The sequence below is a fragment of the Teleopsis dalmanni genome, chromosome X, assembly GCF_002237135.1.
Source record: "Teleopsis dalmanni isolate 2A chromosome X, ASM223713v2, whole genome shotgun sequence".
Classification (NCBI taxonomy): Eukaryota; Metazoa; Arthropoda; class Insecta; order Diptera; family Diopsidae; genus Teleopsis; species Teleopsis dalmanni.
Genome location: NC_051848.1, coordinates 81150681 through 81177340, shown reverse-complemented (window position 1 = coordinate 81177340; position 26660 = coordinate 81150681). Strand labels below are relative to the sequence as shown.

At 27.8% G+C, this 26660-nt stretch overlaps 3 protein-coding genes across 6 annotated transcripts; 1 reads left to right on the top strand and 2 right to left on the bottom strand.

The window, feature by feature from the left end:
• Positions 1-1889: 1889 nt before the first annotated feature.
• LOC119689521 (protein ABHD13) lies at positions 1890-11143 on the top strand. 3 transcript variants are annotated; one of them, XR_005253443.1, is made up of 5 exons: positions 1890-2432; positions 2489-3072; positions 9012-9190; positions 10451-10688; positions 10843-10934. XR_005253443.1 is itself a non-coding variant. In XM_038104358.1 (4 exons), the coding sequence occupies exons 1-4, from the start codon at positions 2261-2263 to the stop codon at positions 10949-10951; spliced, it is 1044 nt and encodes a 347-aa protein (XP_037960286.1). In that variant the 5' UTR covers positions 1891-2260; the 3' UTR covers positions 10952-11143. The 3 variants fall into 3 exon arrangements, 1 of the variants encoding a protein (XP_037960286.1); XR_005253442.1 differs by having other exon boundaries at positions 10451-10699; positions 10843-10923; XM_038104358.1 differs by lacking the exon at positions 10451-10688 and having other exon boundaries at positions 1891-2432; positions 10843-11143.
• Positions 11144-15511: 4368 nt separating this feature from the next.
• On the bottom strand, positions 15512-22637 carry LOC119689332 (cell wall protein DAN4-like). Of its 2 annotated transcripts, none has more exons than XM_038104138.1 (3): positions 22615-22637; positions 16485-16822; positions 15512-16432 (listed from the first exon to the last, which is right to left on the bottom strand). In XM_038104138.1, exons 2-3 carry the CDS (start codon positions 16788-16790, stop codon positions 15647-15649), a joined length of 1092 nt encoding a protein of 363 aa, XP_037960066.1. In that variant the 5' UTR covers positions 16791-16822; positions 22615-22637; the 3' UTR covers positions 15512-15646. The 2 variants fall into 2 exon arrangements, with proteins under 2 accessions (XP_037960066.1, XP_037960067.1); XM_038104139.1 differs by lacking the exon at positions 22615-22637 and adding an exon at positions 17120-17203.
• On the bottom strand, positions 17087-20063 carry LOC119689331 (DNA repair and recombination protein RAD54-like). Its single transcript, XM_038104137.1, has 8 exons — positions 19954-20063; positions 19046-19885; positions 18568-18991; positions 18344-18497; positions 18057-18200; positions 17744-18005; positions 17515-17678; positions 17087-17449 (listed from the first exon to the last, which is right to left on the bottom strand). Exons 1-8 carry the CDS (start codon positions 19954-19956, stop codon positions 17128-17130), a joined length of 2313 nt encoding a protein of 770 aa, XP_037960065.1. The 5' UTR covers positions 19957-20063; the 3' UTR covers positions 17087-17127.
• Positions 22638-26660: the final 4023 nt, after the last annotated feature.

The following is a 26660-nucleotide window of genomic DNA, read 5'->3' as shown; positions in this document are numbered from 1 at the left end:
TATAATTGGTTAATTGCAATTAAATAAAATAGCCAGATCGATCAACTATTTTGTTTAATGGAATACTTTCATTTGTTCAAATAACAATAGATTATAGTCCCTTTAAGCAGAACAATTGTAATTAATAGATGTATTACAATTTTTTGAAAGCAGGTTTTTAAATTGGCGTTAATTATTTTGATTACCATAATTGCAATAAAGGACACATAGTAAGGTTTTTCTTCTCTTAATATCATTCACTGTACTAACCAATCATGCTAATTAATTCTTTTATTTCAAGTTTTAGAACTAATTTATTAAAATAAATTGCAATGCTCATAGTGCACATCATTAAATATGTTGTAAAATCGAAAGTTAAAATTTTAAACATTTGATAAAACAAATATATATAAAATTATATAAGTCCAAATATACAAATGTCACAAAGAATTCTAAATAAAGAACACAACTGAATAACAAATTATTTACGCTTTATTAATAATTAAATAATACACAATATAATACATCAGTCAATAAGTCGGACGACTGACACGCAGATGACGCTGTCATTGTCAAATCTATATGACGTTTATGAAATACCAAGGTTATGGCTTCAGTATTTTGGGATGCACATGATATAATCTTCATTGACTATCTCGAAAAGGGAAAAACCATCAATAGGAACTATTACAGGACATTACTGGATCGTTTGAAAGCAGAAATTATAAAAAAACTTTAAGGACCGCATATGGCGAAGAAAAAAATTTTGTTTCACCATGTCAATGCACCATATCACAAGTCAATAAAAACGATGGCAAAATTACACGAATTACACTTCGAATTGCTTCCTCATCCACCATATAGTCCAGATCTGGCCCCCAGCGACTACTGGCTATTCGCTGATCTCAAAAAAATGCTTACTTCTTCATCTCTCAAATGAAGAAGTAATTGCTGCAACTGAAACCTATTGAAGAATGAAGAAATAATTGCTGCAACTGAAGCCTATTTTGAGGTAAAAGACAAATCCTTCTACAACCACAGCATCGAGAAGTTAGAGAAGCGTTGGAATGATTGTATTGCTCTTGAAGAAGATTATATTGATGAGTAAAATCGATTTTTGGCAGAAAAAATTTATTTTTCTTAGTTAGTCACGCGTCTTATTGACTGATGTGTTATATAACAAAAATCCAACTCGAATTTTTTATTTATATTAAAAAAATTTGTTTATGTTTGAAATTTGTTTCTCAATGTGATTTAACATTACATCTTCTATTTCTTTTTATCAACAATCGCGCAAGTAGTCACGATTACTTAATAATTGAGTTAATATATAGCGAACAATTTTATATGTAAAATACGAATAATTATAACATAATTATTGAGTTAATTACTTAAATGAGTTGAATGGTAATGTAATGTTATATATAATCTTATATTTTTTCTACCTGTTCTAAATTTATGGTTTTAAAATACCACTTTAAGATACAAAAGAAAATTATTTTTGATAGTTGTTTATAATACAGTTCATAAATCCATACTATGTGAATGTCCTTTAAGGCGGCATATTAATATGACCCCGTTTACACTACACAGTGGAACAAGTGAAGTGGTAATGTAGTGTGAAATCAGATATATATATTAAAAACGCAATGAAATTTTATAAAATCAAATACAAACTATTAACATTACCAATAAATGCTAACAAAACATACAAAAAGTTTATTTTTATAAAATCATTTGTTCAGATATATGTCAACTCCCCTGTACACATAATAAAAAATATTTGTGCTGGCACCACTACAAGTCCAACAACATTAAATGTCAACTAATTGTAAATAAATGTTTCCTAATTAAATTTAAGTTAAAAGTCTTATATTTTTAGAATTACATTTGTGAATCAAAATTATTAATTTAAATAAAATTTGAGAAGCTATTTAAGTTCAATTAAAGTTAAAGTTATTATTTTAAAAAAACTCGCCTAACTCACAACGAAAATTTTGGGAAGTTTATACTTTTTGCAAACAAAGCAGAATTAAGATCAGTTTTAATATAAAGACCAAATACTACTGAAGTACTTCACGGTCAGCAAAAATTTGACAGTGGCAGATATCTACAAAGGACACAGATTAACAATGTGTCGAATCAGTATATAGTATAAAATATGAACATGTCATTTCACCAAACAAAACGAAACGGCTTAAAAATGTGCTAACGCTGGGATTTTATCATTTGATTTCAAACAGTCTTACTTGTAAGAAGGAAAAGATCTATTGTATCTAGAATGTCGCAAGAAAGTGAAAGCGAGGTTGCTACTATTAAGGGACTGCCAATAACATTACCACAATCGCGTGGAGTGTGGGTAGTTGCATTAGCAGCACTACTCCTTTGTATTATTTTTTATATTTTTTATGGAGGTATATTAACTTTAGCAGCATTTTTCGCTTTTATATTAGGTAAGTATTACATTTCAAAATAATAAATTCACATATAACTGGACAACAAATCCCAGGTATGCTATACTATGCCCAGGATATACTTTTGTATCATCCAGATATGCCAGCCAATTCGCGAATATACATTCCGATACCAACAATGCATAATTTACCACATGAAAGCGTTAATATACGTACTCCGGACAAAGTGTTGTTGCACGCTTTCTGGATTTCTCAACCCGAGGAACGTTCCAAAATGGTACCTACTTTTGTATTTTTTCATGGTAATGCCGGCAATATGGGCCATCGTATGCAAAATGTTTGGGGAATTTTTTACAATTTAAATTGTAATATTTTGATGCTTGAATATCGCGGTTATGGTTTGTCGACTGGTGCTCCATCCGAACATGGGCTTACAGTAGATGCACGCGCTGCTATCGATTATTTATATACACGTCATGATTTGGATCATAAGCAAATAGTAGTTTTTGGACGTTCGTTAGGCGGAGCTGTAGCTATTGACGTAGCATCTGATACCGTATATGGGCAGAAAATAATGTGTGCTATAGTAGAGAATACATTTACTAGTATTCCAGAAATGGCTGTGGAATTAGTGCATCCAACAATTAGATTTATACCAAATTTTTGTTATAAAAATAAGGTAAGTACCCATCAATTAAGTATTAAGATACATAAGACAATATTAAAGTTACATAAGTTACATCAGCAAAGTTGTGATTATATAAAAACTTTATCTTCAAGTTGCAGTCAATCAGTTTTTATAGTAACATTTAAATGCATTGGTTGTTGTTTAATTAAATGTATATTTTTAACAGGGTCAGAAGTCAAGCCATTGACGTTAGAATATAAGTATATAAGAATGAATGTATTACATATACACACATATATATATGTATATGTATATATATATTCTTTCATTAAATTGATACAATGCAACTTTATGCATTTTTTTTAAAAAATGGTGATAACATTGAATACTTAGTCATACATTTTCAAAATCAATTAATTGTGTTTCAGAAACTCTTTTTTATTATTATTGCTTTAATATCTAACATCCTTAATTAAACTTAAATTTTATTAGGTATAAAATTTCTTCAAACTCTTACATTACTTTAATACATTGTTAACGTTTACATAGTTTGATATATAAGACAATTATTTGTATTCGTTCTCTATAAACTCTATTAATTGCACAATTGCTATAGGTAACTGTTTTAATGTTTATTTTTCATTTAAATTGTTTTGAAAAGTCATCATAATCATAAAATGTTATTAACGAAAGCATGGAAAAGTGAAGTTAGTTTTGGCTACACCGAATGTTCAGTACCTTTCGCAGTGCTAATATGTTATATACATCACTGTGTTTTACTTGAAGAGCACACTCCACATTATTAATTTTTTTCTCTTTAAAAAGAACTATTGGTTTCTAGTTTGTATTTATAGTAGGATTAATATTTTTTATTATAAAAATAAAAAAAATTTATTTGTTGAACAATTATTAAATTCGGAGCTGAAAAATTAAAAAAGTGTAAAAATGACACATAAATTTTGTTTCATTTGAATAGCACATTTTTTTTTAAATATATTTAACAACTTCATGCTCTAAGAAAAGCACACGCTTACTTAATAGCTTCAACTAGTCTAGTTTTAGTTGAAAATTGTTCTTCAAACTCGTAAACTTTTCTGGCCAGCCATGCCTAAACATTTTCTATTATATTGATATCCGGAGAGTATGGTAGCCAGTTCAGAATGGCAATATTTCTAGACTCAATGTAACATAGGATTTTACAACACGAGTAGTGTGTATTTGGGCGTTGTCGTGTTGGCAAGTCCAGAGCAAATGATTAAACAAATTTTCCAAAGGAGGAAAAGCCTTTTCTTGAACTCTTAGGTATGATTGTGCGTTCATATTTGCATTTGAGAATTGGAGTTCGCAAGTATCATAGTAAGATATGACTCTTCAAACCATAACTTCGTACACTTGACTGTGCAAACGATTCGACTGTAATGTCTCTTTCCTCAAAGCATGAAAATATTAGTTATAACTATCTGGTCCTTTCAAATTATACTGTTTTTCATCTGAGAAAACAACATGATATCACTCCCTGATCCATGACATTTTGAGACGAAAAAAAGTCTATTGAGTCTCTCTATGTATAGGGTTAAATGATGGCTTTTTTTAATTTCAATTGTTTTACATGTTCGTCTTTCGAAATAACGCGCCATACGATAGATTTGTTCGTTTTGACACCAGCTTTTGACCTAATTTTCTCAACCGAATCATGTGAATTTAAAGATTGCCGCAAAATCACTTTCATATCTGTATCGCTAGGAATGCTATTTACACGACCTATCATATTTTTCCATAATTTGGATCATTTTGAATAAAATTGTGTATAATTTTTCTACTTCTTCCAATTTTGTATGATATTTCCTGTCCAGGTCCAGTTGTACCATATATTGCTAAATGCTGTTTCAAGTTTTTTTATTACATTAAATGGTTAAACAATATTTAAAATACACATATCTATTGAAAAAAATGATTATTGTAATGATTTTCGCCGCTTAAACGAGACTGAAACCAAGATGTGCTGTACAAATTTTTTTTTTCTTTTTTATAATCCATTTATTTTATTACAATCTGTCAGGTATGAATGACAATAAGTAATATATATTGACATGAATCGTAATAATAGTTATTACGATCTAAAAAAGAAAGGCACGTATGGACTATATCCAGTGACATATCCATATATAATTAAAGTAGAAGTGCGTGACCTACATATACATATTTAAAACGTCCCTCGATGTTTTTCTTTTTAGCTTTGTAAAAGTATTGGAGAGGGACATCAGGTGTGTAACCAGCGGGTTTGGATGCATATATATGCGATGAGCGTAATTCTTTGTAATTCGAGATTCTTCTTTGATTGTCGGAACACGTAGTTGTTTATGCAGCTGTTCATTCGTTACATACCAAGGTGCATTTGTGATCGAACATTCGTAGTGTTTTAGATTGAAAACGCTGGATAATTGCCAAGTTTGAGTCTGCTGCAGTACCTCATTATTGGGTTCCATAACTCCATATAGGTTTTAGTACAGTTTTGTATATAAGCAACTTATTGTCTAGTGACAGTTTGGAATTTCCGCTGAGGAACCAAAATAAGTTTCGCAATTTGAGACCTAAGGCTTTACGCTTATTAAGTATGTGTGGTTTCCAGGTTAGTTTATTATCCACATGTGCTATTCAAATGAAATGCAATTTGGTATTTCTATACTTTTTTAGATTTCCAGCTCTAAATTTAATAATTATTCAACAAATTTAAGTTTTTTTATTGTTATATAAATAATTATAATTTAAGAATATGGTAATTATATATTATTATATGAACTAAAAACCGATAGTTTTCTTTTATTTGTTTGAAAGATAAAAAGACAAGAAATTGAATATATTGAGTGTGCTACTTAGGTAAAATGCAGTGTATGTATATATATATTTATAGCGTATATTTCTGTGTTTAAACGAAATAATTAACACAGAGACTATATTAAAATTTTTATATTTATTCAATTGTGTTACTGTAAATTTCTAAACTTATTGTTAGAAGAGAATCTTCTTGATTCTTCTTCTTGAGATAGTGCTATTACGCAATTTTACTCTATAATGGCTGGGGGGCTTATCTTTACCCCATACTAGGCTTTAACTAGGCTAAGAAATCATATCATTTATTTGTCTTTTAGTTGATGACGGACCTTAAATCAGCATATCTTTCTGATATGCAGTAAGCTGCAGTAGTGCAGCTTACTATGATTATTGAAAAATGGAACTTAATTCTTGGTATTTATTATGTGCGGCTATTATATGATATAGACTGGTAATTGTCAGCTTCATCTGTTTGGATATACAAAAAGTCTGTGTGTATAGTTTTTGTCCCTACTAATTGCAGATATATAGACCTCGATAAAATAATTCGTCTCATGTTGATTGAAAATATATATAGTTTGTATGACTTATTTAGCATCCAACAACTTCTTTACCGCGTTAGCAATATTACATCTTCATAAACTAAATGTTACTCTTATTTACAATAGTGTGAAGGGTACAAAAATCTACACATTTTAATATTTCTTCAGTTCAATGAATTTAAACAATTATTCAAACCATCCATACCATGTAGCGCAAAATACAGCAAAAAATATAATAAAAAGAGCTCTACATCTAACCGATCCAACATTCCATAATGATTTACAAAAAGAATTTCGCAGAATTTTAAAGAGAAATGATTTCTCCTCTTCCAATGTGGAAAAGATTATCAAAAATATTATTTACACTGTAACAAATTTCAGAATGACACTAGGAATAAGGATAATAAAATACAAAAGCATTATACATATTCCTAAACTCTGTAACGAAATATTGACATCTGATGTTCATGATAAATCAAATTATAATATCACACTAAGATCTGGAAATACACTGTATTCCAACTTAAAAACAAAAATAATGTGAAAATTCTACACCAAGAAAATAATCATCGTAAACGATACTTCTTGGAGGTGCTCTAGTCCACCACTATGTATTAATATGTTGATTAGTATTTGAATATAATGTTTAGTTTCCTGATGATGACTTTAGACTAAAGTCGAAATATCGTAATATAAAAATTATTGCAAAATTAAATTGTGATTTCTTTTTTCTTAATTTTTATTTATATTTTTAACAACAATATAAAAAAAAATTTGACCATTAGCCTGAAAAAAACACCATTGAAATTGTTTAGTCACAAATAATTAACATATGCATTTAAATAGATAATATTATTGATTTGTAATATTAACTGAGCGTAAGCAGTAAATATATATATACATATGTATATGATACATATATATATTTTATAAAGAAATCGTTATTACAGATCGAATAAAAAAAGTGGATTCTAGTGAATTTCATAATTAAACAAACATTGTGTTTTTTAGCAAGAAACTTTAATTGTACCTATAATGGATAAAAAACTGTACAAATGCATATGGCAGCTAAAATAAAAAGATCGGTGTTACTAAAAGTGTTAAAAAAAAACTAAACAATATAACATCAATTGACATATCGTATTTTTTAGGAAATTTGAATAATTTAATATCCGCCTTACTAGAATGTATTGAGTTAAGTTAATGTGTCAGTCAAGAGGTAATACTTTTAGGTTCCAAAGGTGTTAACACATTTTTTTATAGAGCTTAGTTTTTATTTATTATTTGGGTTGTCATTAAAACAAAATTAGTTATATTTTATTTATTTGGATTTGTATTTATTTATTAAGACATAATGTTATTAACGTTCGTATATTTATTCTTGCTTTTTTTGAATTAAACCGTCGACTTTTGAAACTTTGAAAGCTAGTTATAACTTACTTATCTACTTAGTTGACCATTACAGAAGTGGGTCAGTCTTGGCCATGTCCAGTTGACTCACCAGCCAGCCCGAATAGTGGCTTGCTGTCGCCAGTTGGTAGGCACTCTGACCTTCCAATCGTTCTACCGTATTTCACAAACCGGAACTGAATCATACAAGGTTTTCTGGCCGAAACAATTTTTCCATTCTCACGAGAAGACCAAGCCAGTGAAGCCGCTGAGTTTTTATGTGTTTAACTATGTCAATGTCGCGGTATAGCTCATACAGCTTTTCATACTTTTTAATTTAATATTCGTTGCTAACGCGTAAAAGACCTTAGATCTTGCGACGAACTTTTCTTTTAAGTGATCCTACCGCCTTTTTATCATTGTTGATTATTGTATGAGCTTCTGCACCATACAGCAGGACAGACATAATAAGAGATTTGTGGAGCGTGCTTTTTTTTGTCGAGAGACAGCTTTATTTCTCAATTACGTTCTTAGCTCGAATCTCTAAATTGAAGTCAGTTTGGTGTTTACGGTGGTTTTAAAGTAAACAAAGTTTTTCATAACTTTGAATTCATAATTTTCAACAGTGGCGTGGTTCTCAAGTCGCTGAAGATATTTGTTTGTTGACAGAAAGTACTTTGTTTTGTCCTTATTTACCATTAGACCAAGAGTGCTTCTAGTCGTAGTATTAAAAGCGGTTTTGAAATCGACAAGTAGATGGTGTGTGTCTATTTCTTTTTCTTGGGTCTTTCCTAAGACTTGGCGCCCTGTGAATGTTGGATCTATTGTGAATTTGCCAGGTCTACAGCCACACTTATAAGGTCCAATCAGTTGGTTGACGATTAACTTCAATCTTTCTATATGAAATACAGAACCTTTTGTACGTTTGACAGAAATAATGTTCTGTGCGATATTTAAACGACTGTTCACGCGATAATTGGCGCAGTTTCCAGTACTGCTTTTTTGTGTATTGGGCTGGTTATAACATTATCTATTCAATTTTTTAAGCTAAATGTTAATAAAAAACTTAAAGACAAGTTAATAACAAATTCAAAAAAGTATAAGAAATACATTCATCAAAGGCAGGAAAAACAAATTTAATTAACATATCTAAAATGACATAACTTTATTTTAATTATACTGTGCAATATATTACTCTAATTGCTTTTCATATTTTTTTTTTTTCAGTTTAATTCAATTGGTAAAATAGGCAATAGTTCGGTGCCATTTTTGTTTCTATCGGGTATGGCTGATACCTTAGTTCCGCCTCGTATGATGCGTTCATTATACACAGAATGTGGCAGTAAAAAAAAATACGTTTTGGAGTTTATTGGGGGTTCACATAACGATACATGGATTGTAGATGGGTAAGATTGATTTGAGACATATATATATATATTTTAGCACGTCTAACATATTTTTTATATCACCTATTAAAAACATGTTGTTGTTAATGTTATAGACCAAGTTAAGCTGGATTACAAGTACTTAAGGATGACAAAACTTGTCAATTGGAATATAAGAGGAAAAATAAAAATTTATAATATAGGAGTTAGGAGTTGGGAAAGGGATGAGTGGCGAGTGTTAAAAACTTCCAGTATTGATATTACCGATATACTACTAATAACATAATTTAAAAGACTGGTACAAACATTTTAAGAAAGTTTATGATTGTAGCAATACAAATAAAATATTTTTTTATAATACTTATTTATTTTAATAAGTTTTAACAAAAATCCTCAACAGTATTAAAAGTTTGAACCATAAAATAAAAATAAATTATATTTTTTTCAAATATTAAAATTAGATTAATACAAAAGTTACTTAATTTTTTGAGTTTTTTCTTTTGAAAAAACTTTGAGTTTTTTCTTTTGTAAACCTCAAACTATATATATGCAACGTAGTTTAAAGTTTTTTAACATAATGCATTAAACTCGAAATCATAAAAATAACCCCTTTTTATTTATATGTAGACATATTCTCCCATACGAAGCATATATAAGTTATAAAAAATTTTAAATAATTTTTAATTAAGCATTTTTCTGTCTTTGAATATAAATGAATTCATATTCGTACTTTATAAATTAATTCTGATCGATTCTGATTTATATATGAATTATTAATTTTAACTCAAAAGCAACAATAATAATATTTTTTAACAATTATTTATAATTTTGTAGTGCCCTCTTCGCCCTAATAACACTTTGGATTCTGTTGGGCATGGTATTAAATAAAGTGCCATTAATATTCTGCTGTAACGTTTTAGTGCAAATTTTTAATTGTTTTCTTTAGTTCTATTAAAGCCCAAATATTTTTAATTGGATTGAGATTGAGACAGTTTCCTGACTATTCCAATGAAACAATGTGCCGGTCATCCTTTAATTGTCCCGGTCTGTGACTAGTTTCCCGGTATTTTTTCAGAAAAAGACGCATTCAATTTTCATTAAAGTGTATTTTATCCGTTATCTGACGAGTCGGTATATTTTCATCAGTTAGATCAATAACGCTTTTCTGAAATAAACACAAATGTGCTCATTTCAGAATAGTTAATGATGTATACACAATCATTAATCTAAATTTCTTTTAAAATTATAAGTAAATTAATGATTTCTTAATTTTTAATATAGAAAAAACTCACAGCTAGAAATTGTTCGAACTTTTTGTATATGATTGTATATGGTTATAAAGAGCTAAAATCAAAGCACGGGTATTTAAATATGCGAATACAATAAACGAATACAATAAGATCAAGATAATCGGCAAAGAAACAATATGAAATATCATTAATTTCAATATCGTAACGATAAAATTGCTTAGAATCATATGATATGCAAAATAACAATACAAAATGAACAAAGGATATAGGTACTTTTAAAGTAAATATCACTTTTTTGTATATATTCTAAAAAACTTTAAAACGAATGTTTATATACGTTAAAATTAAAGTTGCTTTGTCATGCATTTAAAACTAACTATATTTGAAAAGTTAAATCTACTATATTTTCTATTTTATTTTCAGTTATTATCAGGGTATAAAAAACTTTCTAAACGAATGCCAAAATATGTCACTACCCTTAGTAAAACCCCCATTGAAAACAAATCTATGGAAAGAGATTCAAAATATTTAATCGTCAAGACAACGAAGAATTTTAATACTGCTGCCTACATTAATAGAATTTATTATTAAGTCAAATGGTTGTTGTTACTATTATTACTATGTTTTGTTCGTGAACAAAATTCTTAAGTGAGAGAGGCTGTGGAAAAACAGTTTTACGCGATTAAAATTATTAATATAATTATTAATTTTTAAACTTAAATTAACATTATTTTTGTTAACATTATTTTTAAACTATAATTTTTTTATTTTATTATTCATTTCTTCAAATAATAAGAAAAACACATGTACATAATAAGTTAAATAAGTGAAGCTTTAAATAAGTTTAAATGTATATATGCAGCATGTAAGGTAAAAACTGAAATGTAAGGTAAAAAACAGAAATTGCATATATTTTATAAAATTTTAGATGATAACTGTAAAATTGTTTTAAATGTTTATTTCAAAATTTTTAAAATGTTTTTGTTTTTATAAATGTTGTACAAAAATGTATAAATCAAATACCAAACATGCTGTACAAAAACATACAAGAAACAACAAGAAGATATTACAAGTATATAATATATTTGACATAAATGAAACAAATCAGCTTTAAATGCTATCAGAAACAAAAAGCAATTAATTACTTATATAATAAATCATTTGATTCAAGCGAAAACCAAGTTCAATTAAATAAATATATTGTTGAAAAATCTAAATGTGGTAATTCTTTATAAAAATATATAATATATATATTTTTTGTATAGTGTCGAAATAATTTATCAATTGCAAAATCATGCAATTCAATACCTTAAATTTATTATATTGAATCCCCTGATGATATATGATGATATTTGTAAATTATGTCAATCGACAATAATCAAGTATTGTCCCTGAAGATGTTAGCAAAAAGTAACGAAACATTAGGTTAATATGAGAATATATAATCTGTTTTTATGTTTCTTTATAATATACAAAAGTCCAGCACAGTTGCGATAACACCGAAATGAGAAACGTGCTTATTAATTAGAAAAGTAATTGTGATTCGTTGAAATGGAACAATGGCGAAAACATTGTTGTAAAAAGTTGTAGTATACTTCTACTAGGTTCATTGTTACTGCAACTACTAACATTTTATCATTCTTACGAACGGCGAAACTCCAACTTGGGTGATAAGTGGTACTTGGTTATAGTATACGTGTGGCTTTGAAACGTGTATCCTACTAGAACTAAATTCAATCCGTTAATAAACAAGACAATTAAGTAAATAGGCATTGGGGTATCAAACTAAGTTAAAATTTGTGCTTATATTAAAATTAGACTTGGGATTATCTTATTACTACTTGGGCATTAATTATAATGACACGAATTGATTGTTTCTATCTGATTAAGAGACTAAACTCTAACTTTTTTGTATTTTTGAATAACCACTTAACAACTGACACAGTAGTTAGGAACTTTTCTTACTTTAGCATAAATTATAATGACGAATTCACTGTTTTTATTTGTTGAGGTATTATCCAGTAGTTAGCTCAGGTCATTCAACTACTTCCTACGATTAAGAGACCAAACCTTACCTTTTTTGTGTTTTTATAAGTAACAATTTAACTACTAACACAGTAACTAGGAACTTCAAAGACGGGAATCTATCCAAGTGGGATTTTAATTAATAAAAATTTTGGAGCTGAAATCGTACATTCTAGTTGTTGGTTTATTAATATGAATTTGAAAGCCGGAAAAATTAAGTTGTTAATTGCTTCAAAAAGTACTTACTGATATAGCCCTTTTAATGACAGAAATAAAACATACGGATGTGACAGATATGATGTACAACCTAAAGTGGTAAGTTGAGCTAATTAGTGGTAAACGGCACTTCATCATCTTATTTAGAATATAGCTTTTGGATAGAATATAGCTTTTGGATATATGATTCTCAAATAGTTTGAGAATCATATATCCAACAATTTAATAAATATTGTCAATATATGTGTCAAAAAGTTGCAGATAATTATATAAAACATAATGATTTTAGCTTTGAGAAGAAAGAATTAGGAGCTTTATTGAAATTTCAAAGTTTTACATTCTTAATTTGTACATAAACAAATTAGAAAATATATAGATAATATATTATATAGATATACTTTTATATATATATATTATATAAATATATTTATATATATATATATATATATATATATATATACATATATAGCAAAATGCTTTAATTCAGATTTATACTTATTTATTGAAATATTTATATATATCCCTAATAGATAAAGCATTTCATCATGTAAAAAAGAAAAATTGATGAATGCAATTTTATTCGATTCCAGAAAGGATTTATATAAGTTTATCAATTTTGGCTTGGACGTTATAATAGCAATTTTATATAAAAAATTAATATTTTATATATTTTATTTGCTGGTATAAAACAAATTTTATCAATATATGATAAAATTTCAAACCGTGCTTAAAAACAAAAGGACGGTTTTTAGTTTTATAAAACATTATTTTTTTTAATATATGTATATATAAGTTTATTATTGTTTAAACAATCTTATATATTTCACTTTTTAACAATCACAAGCGATGACTGATAAGTATCAAATTCATTTTTAAGCAAATGTTTAAATCTGTTTATTTCAACAACATATATATTTTTCCAGCTGTCCAACTTTATTGTTTTATTGTGTTTTTATATAATTTAGTTTTAAAAATTATTTTTTTAGTTTATAATAATATTACTATGTTGTCTTCTTACAGTATTAATTTTAAATATTTTAATAGTTTTTTAATCAATCTTTTTTTATTTGACTTTTTTATTTAAACATTTTGTTATAAAATATTTTATTTTTTAATTTTTTAGGATGTTTCATCAGGTAATACTTATATGTTTTTATAGGAAGAAAATTTTAGAAAAATAAAAAATATAGTATGAAAATTTTTTGAGGTAATATACATATATGTGTATATTTAACTAATGCAAATTTAAAATTTTTTCTAAAAAATAAAAATCAAATATATAATAAATACATTTGTATATTTGTAAAGTTGTATATATATTTTTATATTCTTAACATTTAATTAAAAACATCTAAACACTTACTTATCGTTTAAACAGTTTTTATTAATAGTTTATTATAAAAAGATAAAATATATTTTTTTTGTTTTTTTTTGTTTTTTGTTAATATTATTAAAAAATATTTAAGTCATGTTTTTCTCTGTGAAACAGCAATTTGTGCGCTTAATAACAATTAAATGGTTTCTGAAAATATATTACTCGTGCAAACAGTTGTAATAAAATCATCATTTATATACTATTAGTTATAAATAGTAACTATTGTTAAATAAAAAAATTTCGTTAAAATAATTAATTTTCTTCAATAAATTTATAGAAAAATTATATATAAATAATTTATTTGAAAGTACAGTTTTTATTTATATTTTTAAAAATATTAATTTAATTCATTCATTTATAGATGATGCGCACAGTTAGCTTAAAATGTCTGTTTATATTTTTATTTAACGTTACAACAATGATGACATTTACATTTTTTTCATTAAACTCTTTTGTCAATATAAAACATTTAGTAATAATAATAAGGTGGAATATAAGGATTTCAATATTTTAATTTTTCTTCTTTTCTTTAATTAACAATATGTAAACTAATATTTTAAGACTCATGTTTTTAAAACTAAATAATTCTTAAATCATCACTAAACAATAAAATTAATTTAACTTAAATAATAAATTACATTTTTAAAATAAAAAAAAAATTAAAATAAAATTTTTTGAATTAAATGCGTCTACATAAAGTCGAAATTTAAAATATGTAAACTTATTAATATATAATATAGAAAAATTTCAGCTTAAATTTTTTTATTCCTGGAATAGAGATATAATTATTGTATATTTTTTTAAATAAAAAAACTTTTTATTGAAAACCTTCACCTATTCACACTTTTAAATGTGGAAATATCTTATATCTAATAAACTTTTTTTCAAAGTTACTTAAAAAAAGCGTAGCTTTTTATAACTTTAGTTTTTTTTTGCATTTTAATACAACAATAAGAAAACACCAATTGACATTAATCTATAACAACAACACAACATATATGCAGAAAACAAACATATCAGTGTTGTATATGTTTTTTAATATAAATAACAAAATTTAATTTAAATTTATAAATTCGAAATCTATTACTATCGTAAATTCACTCGTTATAATTATTCCATTTTAAGTTTATTTTTTAAATGTAAATTTTGTCTGTTTTTTATTTAATAGTTATTAGACAATGATTTAAAAATATCACTGCCAAAAATGGATTGTAAATTTTTTTAATTATTTGTTTAATATTTAAGAAACCTTTAATGCTTTAAAATTTAAACATTATCGATTTAAAAAAAAATAAATTATTCTGTGTTAGTTTTTTTTCTCTTCGTTTTAGAAACAATTTATCGTTACTATCAATATACTAAAAACAAATTTGCTGCATGTTTGTATAGTTATGATTTAAAAAATTATCAATTAAATAATAATATATATGTTATTTAACTATAACTGAATATTTGTATTGTATATAAGTGTTTAAATTTTGAAAAAATACCAATTACTTTTAATTGATGTTCGGTAAGATTTCATGTCCATGTAGCTTTATACATCAAAAGCTTGCAACCATTTTATATTCCATTGATTATATTCCATTCATTTCTTAGATTACTTAATTGCTAAAATAGCATAAAAATACGACTCAATATCATGTTCTGGTGATTTACACAACTGGGTACGAAATTCTCCAATAGTTGCAATTGTCGTTCCTCAATTCTTAATTCTCTTATAGACGCAGCAAGTTGTTGTCGCATTAATTGATTACGGCGAAAAACTACTTCATAGGGTGATAAAATATTTTGCTGTTCATTAAATGTTGATGTCGAACTTGCTATTCGACGCTGTCGTTTACGAGGTTGTGGCCCATATGTGGTATTATTATTGTAATATTCATAATTACTATATGAGTAATTGTTTGAAGAATTGTCATGGCTTATAAAATCAAACGAATGTTGCCGTGATGTATATTCGGATGCGTATTCTACAGGTGTCGACATTGGTTGATTGGTAGTATTTAACAACATAGAAGTTGTTGGTGGAATATATGTTTCATATGAAGAATTTACTGTTGAATCCGCATATGTAGAATTTGATGATGGAGTAGAAGTTCCAAATGTAGAAGTTGTTCTTACAATGTCATTACCATAGCTAGACATTTCCATTGGATTTTCATATGTAGAAGTTGCTGATGGAATCTCATTACCATATGCAGTTGTTGTTGTTGGATTACAATTTCCATATGTAGAAGTTACTGGTAAAGTACAACTTTCATATGCAGAAGTTGCAAATTCGGTATAATTTCCATAAGTAGAAGTTGAAGTTGGAATATAATTTGGATATGTAGAAGTTACAGTTGGAGTATGACTTGCATACGAACCGTAATTTGGTTGCAATGTAGTGGGTACCTTTAATTTTACTTATTAATATTTGTTTTGTTTTGTGTATTCATTAAAATACCTCATAGCATCCACTTGCTGTGTCAGCTGAGTTCCATGTTAACGGATTTGTTTGCATTTGCTGTTGGTTTGCTTCTTGTAAATGATTGAATCGTGGATCTGGTTCTGCATTATGGTGTACAATTTGCTCATTATATTGAATGCGATAACTTTTATCACCTTGCATGCAAAAGCTTTCGTAATTGAAATTGTAGTTCTGGCTTTTAGACTCTTCGTTATGGACACTACTATTTGAGCCTATATTTGTCTGGCCTTGACTCAAGAAGTTATTCCAATAGGAATCCTGGTTATTGTTGCCGGTAAACATAGTCAATACTGTTTATATATTTATGGATATGACTAAAAAATATAAATTTATTTATAATTGAATATTATTACAGTTTGTTTTAAGTTAAAATTCAAACCTAAGGATATTAAATATTATAAAGAACTAGAAAATTTTTTAAACAAGCTTTATATTTATTATATTATTTTAATATATAAATTTACTTTGAAATAACGAATAGTCGATTGTTTTGAGGATACTTTTTTATTAAGTTTATTTACATATAACCAAAATATAATCAATAACGTTATACTTTATTAAAAAACATTATTTGTTTCTTATTTATATCTTAATTCTTACTATACTAATACTTTTTGCATTAATCGCTATAATTTCCATCGTTCGTATAGTCCTCATCAGAATCGCTTTCGCTCATTGCGCTTTTACGTTTTTTACTCTTCAAATTTTCTTTATTTTTTTCATGCGAATCTTCTATTATTTTTGAACATGCTTCGCCTTGTGAACGATGATGAAATACAAAGGAAACGCATTTACTAATCAACCAAGCTTGCGATAATGTACTATCAGGTAAGCCTTTATTATTTGAACAATGAAACCATTGCGATAAATGTGATGTACAATCCGAGTCATCTGGTGGTGGAGTTATTTGTATATTATTCAAACAGCGCTTACATTTAAGTCTAAATTAAAAAAAAAAGATATGAAATTGTTATACTTAAATATATATAGCATATTTTCGTATTACTTATTATGTGTATCAGATAAAACATCCGATTCGTAACGGAATAGATCCTTAAGATCATCGCGTGTAAAATGTTTTTCGTCACTTTCATTATTATCAATAATTGTACTAGACAATGATTTTTTATGTGTTTGTCTTTGCAATATTTTCTCTTCAATAGAACCCGTCTACAATTTAGATACGTTTTATGTTACATTATATACAATTAAAACATAGTACAGAATTGTCTTACAGCAACCAAACGATATATGAAACAAGGTTTCTTTTGTCCATCTCGCCAAACACGTGCCATGGCTTGCTCGTCATTGGCAGGATTCCAATCGGGATCAAACATAAATAAACGATTTGCTCCAATTAAATTTAAGCCACAGCCACCTGCTTTTGAACTTAACATAAAAAGGAAGCAATCTGAGGTAGGGTCATTGAATTTATCCACGACTTTACTACGCTTTTTAATGGTCATGGAACCATCAAGTCGTACATATGTATATTTTCTAAAATTTAGTCTTGTGAACAAGTCATATTGAAGAACTAAAGATATTTACCTTTTACGCGCCAATTGCTCAAAAAGATCTAAGGTTTGGGTATAATTCGATATAAGCACTACCTTGTCGTCGGAATTAGCCCGAATGGTTGCTAACATGAAATCGAGCAGCATAAATTTTCCACTGAGTTCAGGATTTATTTCTCTATTTTAAATTTTAATTATTTTGTAAAACGTAAATTATAAGATACATGAAATCGTAGCTTTGAAGTCCATTTGGTGTTAGTATTACTAATTTATTTTTTCAGTGAGTGTTATGTTAAATAGATGTCATTTAAACTTACTTACTTAGTACTATAATTTGGTGGCAAAACATGTGCAGAACTTTCAAAACCATTTTCTCTTGCCGCTATTTTATCGTATATCAAATCTGGATGATTGCATAATTTCTTTAAAGTTGTTATATCGGCCAATGCAGTCAATGAAGCCTTTTCACTACAGTCTAATATTTATTGCATTACTTAACAATATCCAAAATTTTATTTCAAAATTTTCACAAAGAGAAAACGTACCTTGTAAACTTTTTCGAATTTTATCAGATTTTAAAAAGTTAGTATACAATTCCATTTGCACAGGTGTGAGCTTAGCACATATAACCATTTCAAATTTGACAGGCAAATATTTGGTTAAAATTTGATTCGTTCTGCGTATGATACATTGATTCACGATACTTATTAATTGCTGAGTTTTTTCTACAGCTCGCTCGCGTTCCTTATCGCTTGAGTCAGCATTTTGGCCACGTAAAATTGCATTTTCGTAGTTTCTTTTAAATTCAGTTGCTGTACCTAACATTTCAGGATTAACAAAATTAACTAAACTAAAATACTCAGTAAGATCATTTTGAATAGGTGTGCCTGAAAGTAGCACTCGTTTTTTAGTTTTTAGTCCCATTAATGCTTGGTAAGTTAAATTGTCACTATTTTTTAAACGATGTCCCTGTAAACAAAGAGAATATAATTCTAATTGAATTGAATGTATTTTTGTACTAACTTCGTCACAGATAACCATGCCTACTTCAGTCCTACATAATATGTTTGCATATATGCGAAATGTTTCATAACTTATTAACAACACAGGTGTACCGCAACGTTGATTGCTATTCAGAGCAAATTGCTCAAGAGCTCTTATTGTATCCTCTTTTGCTCCACCCTCTATAGCCAAACAGTGAATACGACCTTGCAACCACTTAGCAAACTCTTTTTCCCAATTTTTAACTAAAGACGACGGTGACACAATTATAGCTTTAGTTATAGTTGAACGACAATCTGGACTTTGACGTAATAACGTCCACACTAGTGTTACGCACTGTAAGGTTTTTCCAAGACCCATTTCATCAGCCATAATACAGCCATTAAATTCTCCACGGCGGCCAACAACACATTCATACATAAAACGTACGCCTTCTCTTTGGTGCGGACGTAATATGTTACTAAGCAATGGATCTACAACAACGTGCACCAGTATTTTTACAGGATCTAGTGTCAAGCGTTCATGTTCTGTATACTCAGGCGGCGTATATAAAACAAGAGAATTACATGCTTGTGGATCATGTAATGCTTTGCGTATCGACAGTCGTCGCATACCCAAGCAGCGTCCACCATTGTTGAAATCAGGTATATAATTGGCAATTGGAATTTTAAAAGGCCGTGATAAGACTTTTGCAATTGTTTTTTCATATTCACTAAGTGGCAGCAAAGATATCAAATTTGTATTGTTCTGCTGTTTCTGCAGCTTTTCTTGACACGCACGTTTACGTTTGTTTTGAAGAGGTGGCGTAAAAGCTGATTTTGTGCTTCCTGTCGCATTTTGACTTGGTGCTAAACTGCGCAGCTAGATACATTTAATATATTTTCAATGATTTTTTTCTAAAACCATAAAATGTTAAATCATACACCTACCATTATTCAGCAACTAGGCATTAATTTAATCTCAACGTTCTCTTTAAACTACGCGCTTGATATTTACATGTTTTTTTGACAGAAAACATGTAAACAAAGAAATAACTTAAAATGATCAGTTGACAGGGTTGCTTTTGAAAATATCATGAAGATTACTTAATAAATTTTACTTGACTATAACTGATGGAAGATCAATTTATTACGGCCCTGTGAGAGTTCGAGTAAATTGAGGTAAAATGAATTAAAATTTTCTAGGAATTTTTTGCACCACACTTATTTATTGCACTTATTTATTATTTTTGGTTAAAAGTTTTCAAATTTATTTATTAAGGACGTGTGCGAGTTAGGCTAATTAACAGGCTTATTAACACTTATCGACACATCACTACATTATCGGCACAACTTAGAATTTCCCTTATTTAGAACGCAACTTAGCCTAACTCGCACACGTCCTAAACATCTTAAAAATTTTTTACAATGATAACACTTAATTTACCCTACTCGAATTTCTTATAAATACTAACGTTCACTGCCATACCGACCGACATTATTTACTATTTCCCTCAATTTACCATCAATTTACTTGAACTTGCACACGGTCTAAGTATGATATAGACGATGCTACATGTATGCAAACCAAGTATGCCTTGCTACCAAATCAAACTGTGTATATTCAAGTATGCACACCAAATTTCGGACTGCCGAGTTATACTCTATCGAGTATAAACTTATCGAGTATAAACTACTCAGCTATTAGCTTACCGAATACAAATTTAATATAGGTGTATTCGGCAACTCCGAAGTGCGACAAAAAAAAAAATAATAATTCTATTGCTAAAGTCTCTAATTTGTACGCAAAAGAGCCACAAGTATTTACTTTAAATTAAATTATATTTTAAATTAAAGCGAACTTATTTTATTTTTTCTTAAAATGGTTTTTAATAAAAATACGCTTTACAAAATCTGTCGGTAGTTAAAGTAGGCGGTACAATCTAGTAGTAGTTTTAATGTTATTTTACGTAGCGTTCTATGCCGTGGCGGCCTAACACTATGGTGTCCAAAAACACGCGTATTAATACAAGGCGTCAATCAACACCCCATTGAAATTTTAAGAATGAAATTTTCAGGGATTTCAAGGATTTTTTATTTCAGAGTTATAAAAAAACAACATTAAGTCTGGTTGAAACAAATTGGCATTACTTTTAAAATATGTTAAATGCTTATTTTTGACATATTTTTTTGTTGTATTGTGTACAATATGAAATATAAAATTTGAAAGATTAAATATTAATAAAAGAGAAGAGAATAAAAAAGAGAATAATAGAAGAGCAAAGGTAAGCATTTTTATCTTATATATTTAAATTAATTTATTTATTTATGTATTTGAATTTATATATTGTATATTAGTAAATGTATTGCTCATATGATTTTAATGGATGACTGGAATCTTGCAACATATTTCCAGTGAACATTTACAATAGACTGATTTTTGAATTTGGATGCCTTAAAACTTAAGGCGTAAAAATTTTTGCGAGTAAAACCTAACTGAATTTTTAAGAGCATTGTTATTGCTTTAATGTTGTCTTTTGTACGATTCGAGTATTTTTTGCTACTTTGAAAGAAAAAATTACGGCTATATATGTATGTATATATATAGCAAAAAAAGTATTACTTTTTACACCTACGACATATTTAAAAATAATTACAGATACTTGAAATACAATATTTTTTGTATATATAATATAGTATTAAATTGAAAATATATATTTTTATTAAAATTAAAAGGGCTAATTATACCATCAGGGGGATGAAGTGTCAAAAAAAACTACAAAACATCAAATTAAAAAACAGTTTTTATTTCATAATAAAAATATTATAAATAATTTATAATTATTTTTAATTAATAAAGAAATAAAAAAAAGCAAACTTTTTTATTTTTATTTTATATGAGTATAGGCAAAAATTCGTACCTATTAATATCTTCCAACTATCAATTTTATATATAATAATAACACTTACGAATTTATTAAAAAACTATTTGAATGTCATGCAAACTTTTTAATAGGTATTTATTTATAATTAAGAAACCGTAAAATTCATCTCAAAAGAGCTTTATTATAAATAAAAACAGGTGTTATTGTATTATTCGGTTGTATATTGTAATTATTATAAGTTATTAATACTTTTTTTTTATAGCACTATAACTTTTGTTATTTTCACTATCAGTTTTTTGCTACACATATAGTTCTTGTAGTTAGTCATATATTAAAAGACATTTTTCAGCCATCACCTGCACTTACACAAATACATACAGTTATGTATGCAAAATATAGTTTTGAGCTAAAATGCATACATAAAATCCAGGCACCAGCACGTCATTTGTGGGCGGAATAATTTCACCCGATGTGCAGTTTAAATTTTACCTACCTATTTTACCTACCATTAAATTAACACTTCATTTAGCTTTAAAGAAATTCAAATTTAATAAAAACTAATAAATAATTTGAAATTAAATTGAATTTTTAATATGTTTAATGACTTAGCGGTGTGCAAAGACACCTGAGATGGGCATCCTTGCATTTAGTTATAGAACCTTCGTAAGTTTTGTGCAATATGTGTGTTAAATTAATATAAAAATAATTATAAAAGTTAAATACTTACAGTTAAAAGTAATTTTTTTGGCGCTATACCAATTCAAATATTTATTATTTTATTTTATTGTATTTTATTTTATTTTCCAATTTAATAAAATTCTAAAATATGTTCATATATAGAACCGAAGAAAGTATTAAATAAATTGTATAATTCAGTTATTATATTAATTTTTAATTAATTTGAAGCTGTATGAAACTCAAATGAATTTATTTTTAAATAATTGCAATCACTGGACTAACAATAATTAAATTTACTGATTTGTACTAATTTCTGCAGATGCAAAAAATTAACTGTGAAATCTCAAACACATATATTTTAATCGAACTCTAAATGCATACTGAATTTTTATTCAACATCAGCTTTCAGCTTTCGTGAGTTGTGATATGCACTCTGCAATCAAATTCAATTAACTGCAATAGATACATAAATATCCCCTAAAATGAATTGTCTTAAAAACTTTAAACTTCAATATTTTAAAATTTGAATAAAACGTCTGTAATCGTGGATTGCTGGATAATTTTACTACCCCTTGTGATTTGCTCATGTATTGCAAATCTAAATTACAATTATTGAAATGCTTTTCGTTTTGGCGCTGTTTTTTTTATTGATAACTCTTTTTTCATTTTGAGAATATTAATTTTTATTGCAATTTTTGTAAGTGAAATAATCGCTGTATTCTGCGTGCATTGCTACGTCTCCCAGAAAACAAATGATTTCATTTGAAACTTCATAGCGGGACAAATAGCAAATTTCATAATACAAAAACCTGCTATGGACAGGATGAATAACTTCATAGATTATTTGATGATAAAAACGCAAAAAAATTAAAAAAAATAAAATTAGATTATAAATATATCCGATTTATTCAAGTGCTTGTGGACACACAATATTTTTTGTGTTCCGTTCTTAAATCAAAACAAACAGATTTTTCAATTGTTCAATTTGTCAACATTGAACATATAACCCAACATGGATTTTGTAAGTTTATTTCACACATCTGAAGAGATTGACCTTGCGCTTTGTTCATGGTCATTGAAAATGTAGGACGAACGTAAAATTGTCGTCGCATGTCCTTGGAGGAATACAGCTACTCCTTTTAATTCTCCATTCCAAATTGTTGCATTAATTATATTTGGCATCAGTTTTTCGACGTTAGTCTAGTTTCCTTGCACGGTTTATGTGGATTAATGTTGCGTACAAAATCATTGGCACTCCAACGTCAAGTGCCAATCTGTAGTGTGGGATCCCTGAAATATCTATCAAATTTCAAAATTCAATTGAATAGTTTGCAATTTCTTTGGCACACGTAAAGGATAGTGTCAATGGACTAACATGACTTGGACTCAACTGTAATTAGTTTTTAAATTACGTAGTTGATTGCTTTGACTTCGGTGTTTATACACCGTGTTAAATTTGCACATTCGTAGAACCATTGATAGCTTTTGTAATTGGAGTTAATTTATAGGAAAATATTTTACATGAGTCTTCAATGAATGCAACAATGACACACGACTCTAGTGGAAGTGAAAATCGGTGTTTTTCCATTACCACACAATGCTTTATAATTGTTTTAGAAAAACAAAGTTCCTGATAAACCGTGCTGATGATATACACACATTATAGTTTTTAGGCCGTGTGCGAGTTCGAGTAATTTGATGGTAAATTAAATTACCACAATTTCGAATAGAGTAAATTAGATAAGAATTAGGTAAATTAGGTGTTATCATTGTGAAAATTTTATAAGATGTCTAATAAATAAATAAATAAATTTGAAAACTTTTACCAGAAAAATAATAAATAAGTACAATAAATAAATAAATAGGTATGGTGCAAATGTCTAGGAAATTTTAATTTACTTTACCTCAATTTACTCGAACTCGCACATCTCATAAAGGAATATACTCTTAAAGTCTCTGATTTCAAATGGTTAGATAGATAATAGTTCTTTATTTTAAAATAAGTAAGTATTATGCCTTAAACTCGGCATAACAAACTCGTTTGGAGTTACTTAAAAATATAATGAAAAAATTAAGGAATACGACACTGACTTGATAGTGTAAACGATAAATTTAAATGTCTGTAATAAGATTTATTTGCATAATGTTAAAATGATATCCATCCTGCCCTTGTCAAAAAATTTTAGAATAACGCAATCCATTATATGATCGATTTGTGTCTGCAAATCTGCGTTAATATAGTCTTCGTTCATTAACTTGCTCATCATCGTCGCTAATGAAGTAAATTTATAAAAAAAAAATGTATTTAGCGTTGAGAACTAGCAGATGTGATCCTAGACAGTCATAAATTGGTCTGCATTTTGGTCTGCAAGTACTTTATCGGCCCCGAAAAATATTATTTAAAATACAGAATTATATTTGCAAATGTTATTCAGAAAATTATTAGAAATGGTGGAGTTTGCAGAAAGCAATGACACCAATAGCTCAGGTGGACATGTAAAGACGTTAACTTAACTTTGGTGTTTCATTTCTGAATTTTTCTGCACTGCAATGAATAAACATATCTACTTTGCCGATATCTACGCTTGGATGCTGACTGCAGCAAGAATCAAATCCTCAAGCAGTTAAACTTCACTTCTTTTGCTATATGTAATTGAGAAACTCGTAAACAATCTCTTTTATTGCTTGCTATTTAATATTTTAGCATTTAAGCACTGTTTAGCATGCTAAAAAATCGTGAAGCTTTGAATTAATAATATCTCTTGTATTAATGATATTAATGGTATTTAATGGCATTAATGTAGTAACGGTGTATTTTACCTTATTTTGTAATGTATTGGTTTAAAAATTAAAGTAGAAAAGAACTGGTACTCCATAGTTTTTCCAAAACGAATTTAAATTTATTCAAATGTTTTCAACTCGTCTTTCAGGCAGAAGTAGTTTCGATTCACTACACAGTGATTTGTGTCATGGGCAACAGGATTCGCCATGTAAAAATAATAATCTTCTCGGATAACCAAGCTGTTATGAAATTTCTGGTAAACGCTACAGCTATATCCAATATAAATCGAAAATTCTAGACTTCTCTGAAAGAGCTAACGTGTCAGTGTTTAGATTCAAAATTTTAGGGCTCTATTTTCTTACTGACCTGACAGAGCTACCATCCTGGAAAATCAGGGACTTGACCCAGTTTATAAACTTGTCAGATTAATTCTCTTTCACTTAAATGGGGAGGACGTGCTTTTCAGCGTTGCGCTTAAGCTGGGCTCTGCGGTCCTTTTGAGAATCCTTTTGGTCTGTGTATATAAAACGGTAATTCGTGATCTCATAACTGGCATTATATGAACTCAAGTGGCCTTTAGATACCAGACCGCCACTCTAACCTTATCTAACCTATAAATTAGTGATTTAGAAACAGGTAGTATGTGCTGTTAAATTAATTAAGTCTGTCCAATTCTAAAACGAACAACGGTACTGCTCTCAAAGCTTGACAAACCATTTGGATATCATCTGCTTTTTGTGGTTGCTGTTTATATTACTTCATAAGTAATTAAATAACTTGAGCCTTCTAATTTTTTTAGGTAAGTCGCACTATTTGGAAAAAAACTGAACAGAAAGATAATTAGCTAATTTAAATTAAAGAATCTTACTGTAGTGTTAGCATTTTCACTCCTTTTTTCTTTGATAGTTGGCTAACAAAAAAATAATTAGATTTGATTGATTTTGCAGGTATTTATCCGTATGTCTGAACTTGAAAATAATATCATTGCTGTTGGCAAAAAATTTAGTAATTTTACAGATGATAAATTAGTAAAGAAAGTAGATATAATAGAAGATATATATATATACTTATATTGAATATATATATTGAAAAGTTTACATTTAATTTTTATTTATAAACTTAAATAAATCAAGAAAATAATTTTCTAAATTTTTCTATATATTATTCATAGATATTTATTAAAGGACGGATAGACGGACAAATTACTCAAGCCACATGATTATTCTGTACAAGTTCAAATATAAATATTTAAACAAAGTAGCAGTGCATAATAATATAAAATTCTTAAGCTATTAAATTTTGTATAATATATA

Excerpts from the sequence above, each read along its gene's own strand:
- LOC119689521 (XM_038104358.1), top strand. The coding sequence starts at position 2,261 with ATGTCGCAAGAAAGTGAAAGCGAGGTTGCTACTATTAAGGGACTGCCA. Across the intron at positions 3,073-9,011 it reads ATTTTTGTTATAAAAATAAG|TTTAATTCAATTGGTAAAAT; the intron begins GTAAGTACCCAT and ends TTTTTTTTTCAG. Across the intron at positions 9,191-10,842 it reads GATACATGGATTGTAGATGG|TTATTATCAGGGTATAAAAA; the intron begins GTAAGATTGATT and ends TTTTATTTTCAG.
- LOC119689332 (XM_038104138.1), bottom strand. The coding sequence starts at position 16,790 with ATGTTTACCGGCAACAATAACCAGGATTCCTATTGGAATAACTTCTTG. Across the intron at positions 16,433-16,484 it reads CAGCAAGTGGATGCTATGAG|GTACCCACTACATTGCAACC; the intron begins GTATTTTAATGA and ends GTAAAATTAAAG.
- LOC119689331 (XM_038104137.1), bottom strand. Across the intron at positions 18,006-18,056 it reads GAGCAATTGGCGCGTAAAAG|AAAATATACATATGTACGAC; the intron begins GTAAATATCTTT and ends ACTAAATTTTAG. Across the intron at positions 17,679-17,743 it reads TCATATATCGTTTGGTTGCT|ACGGGTTCTATTGAAGAGAA; the intron begins GTAAGACAATTC and ends TCTAAATTGTAG.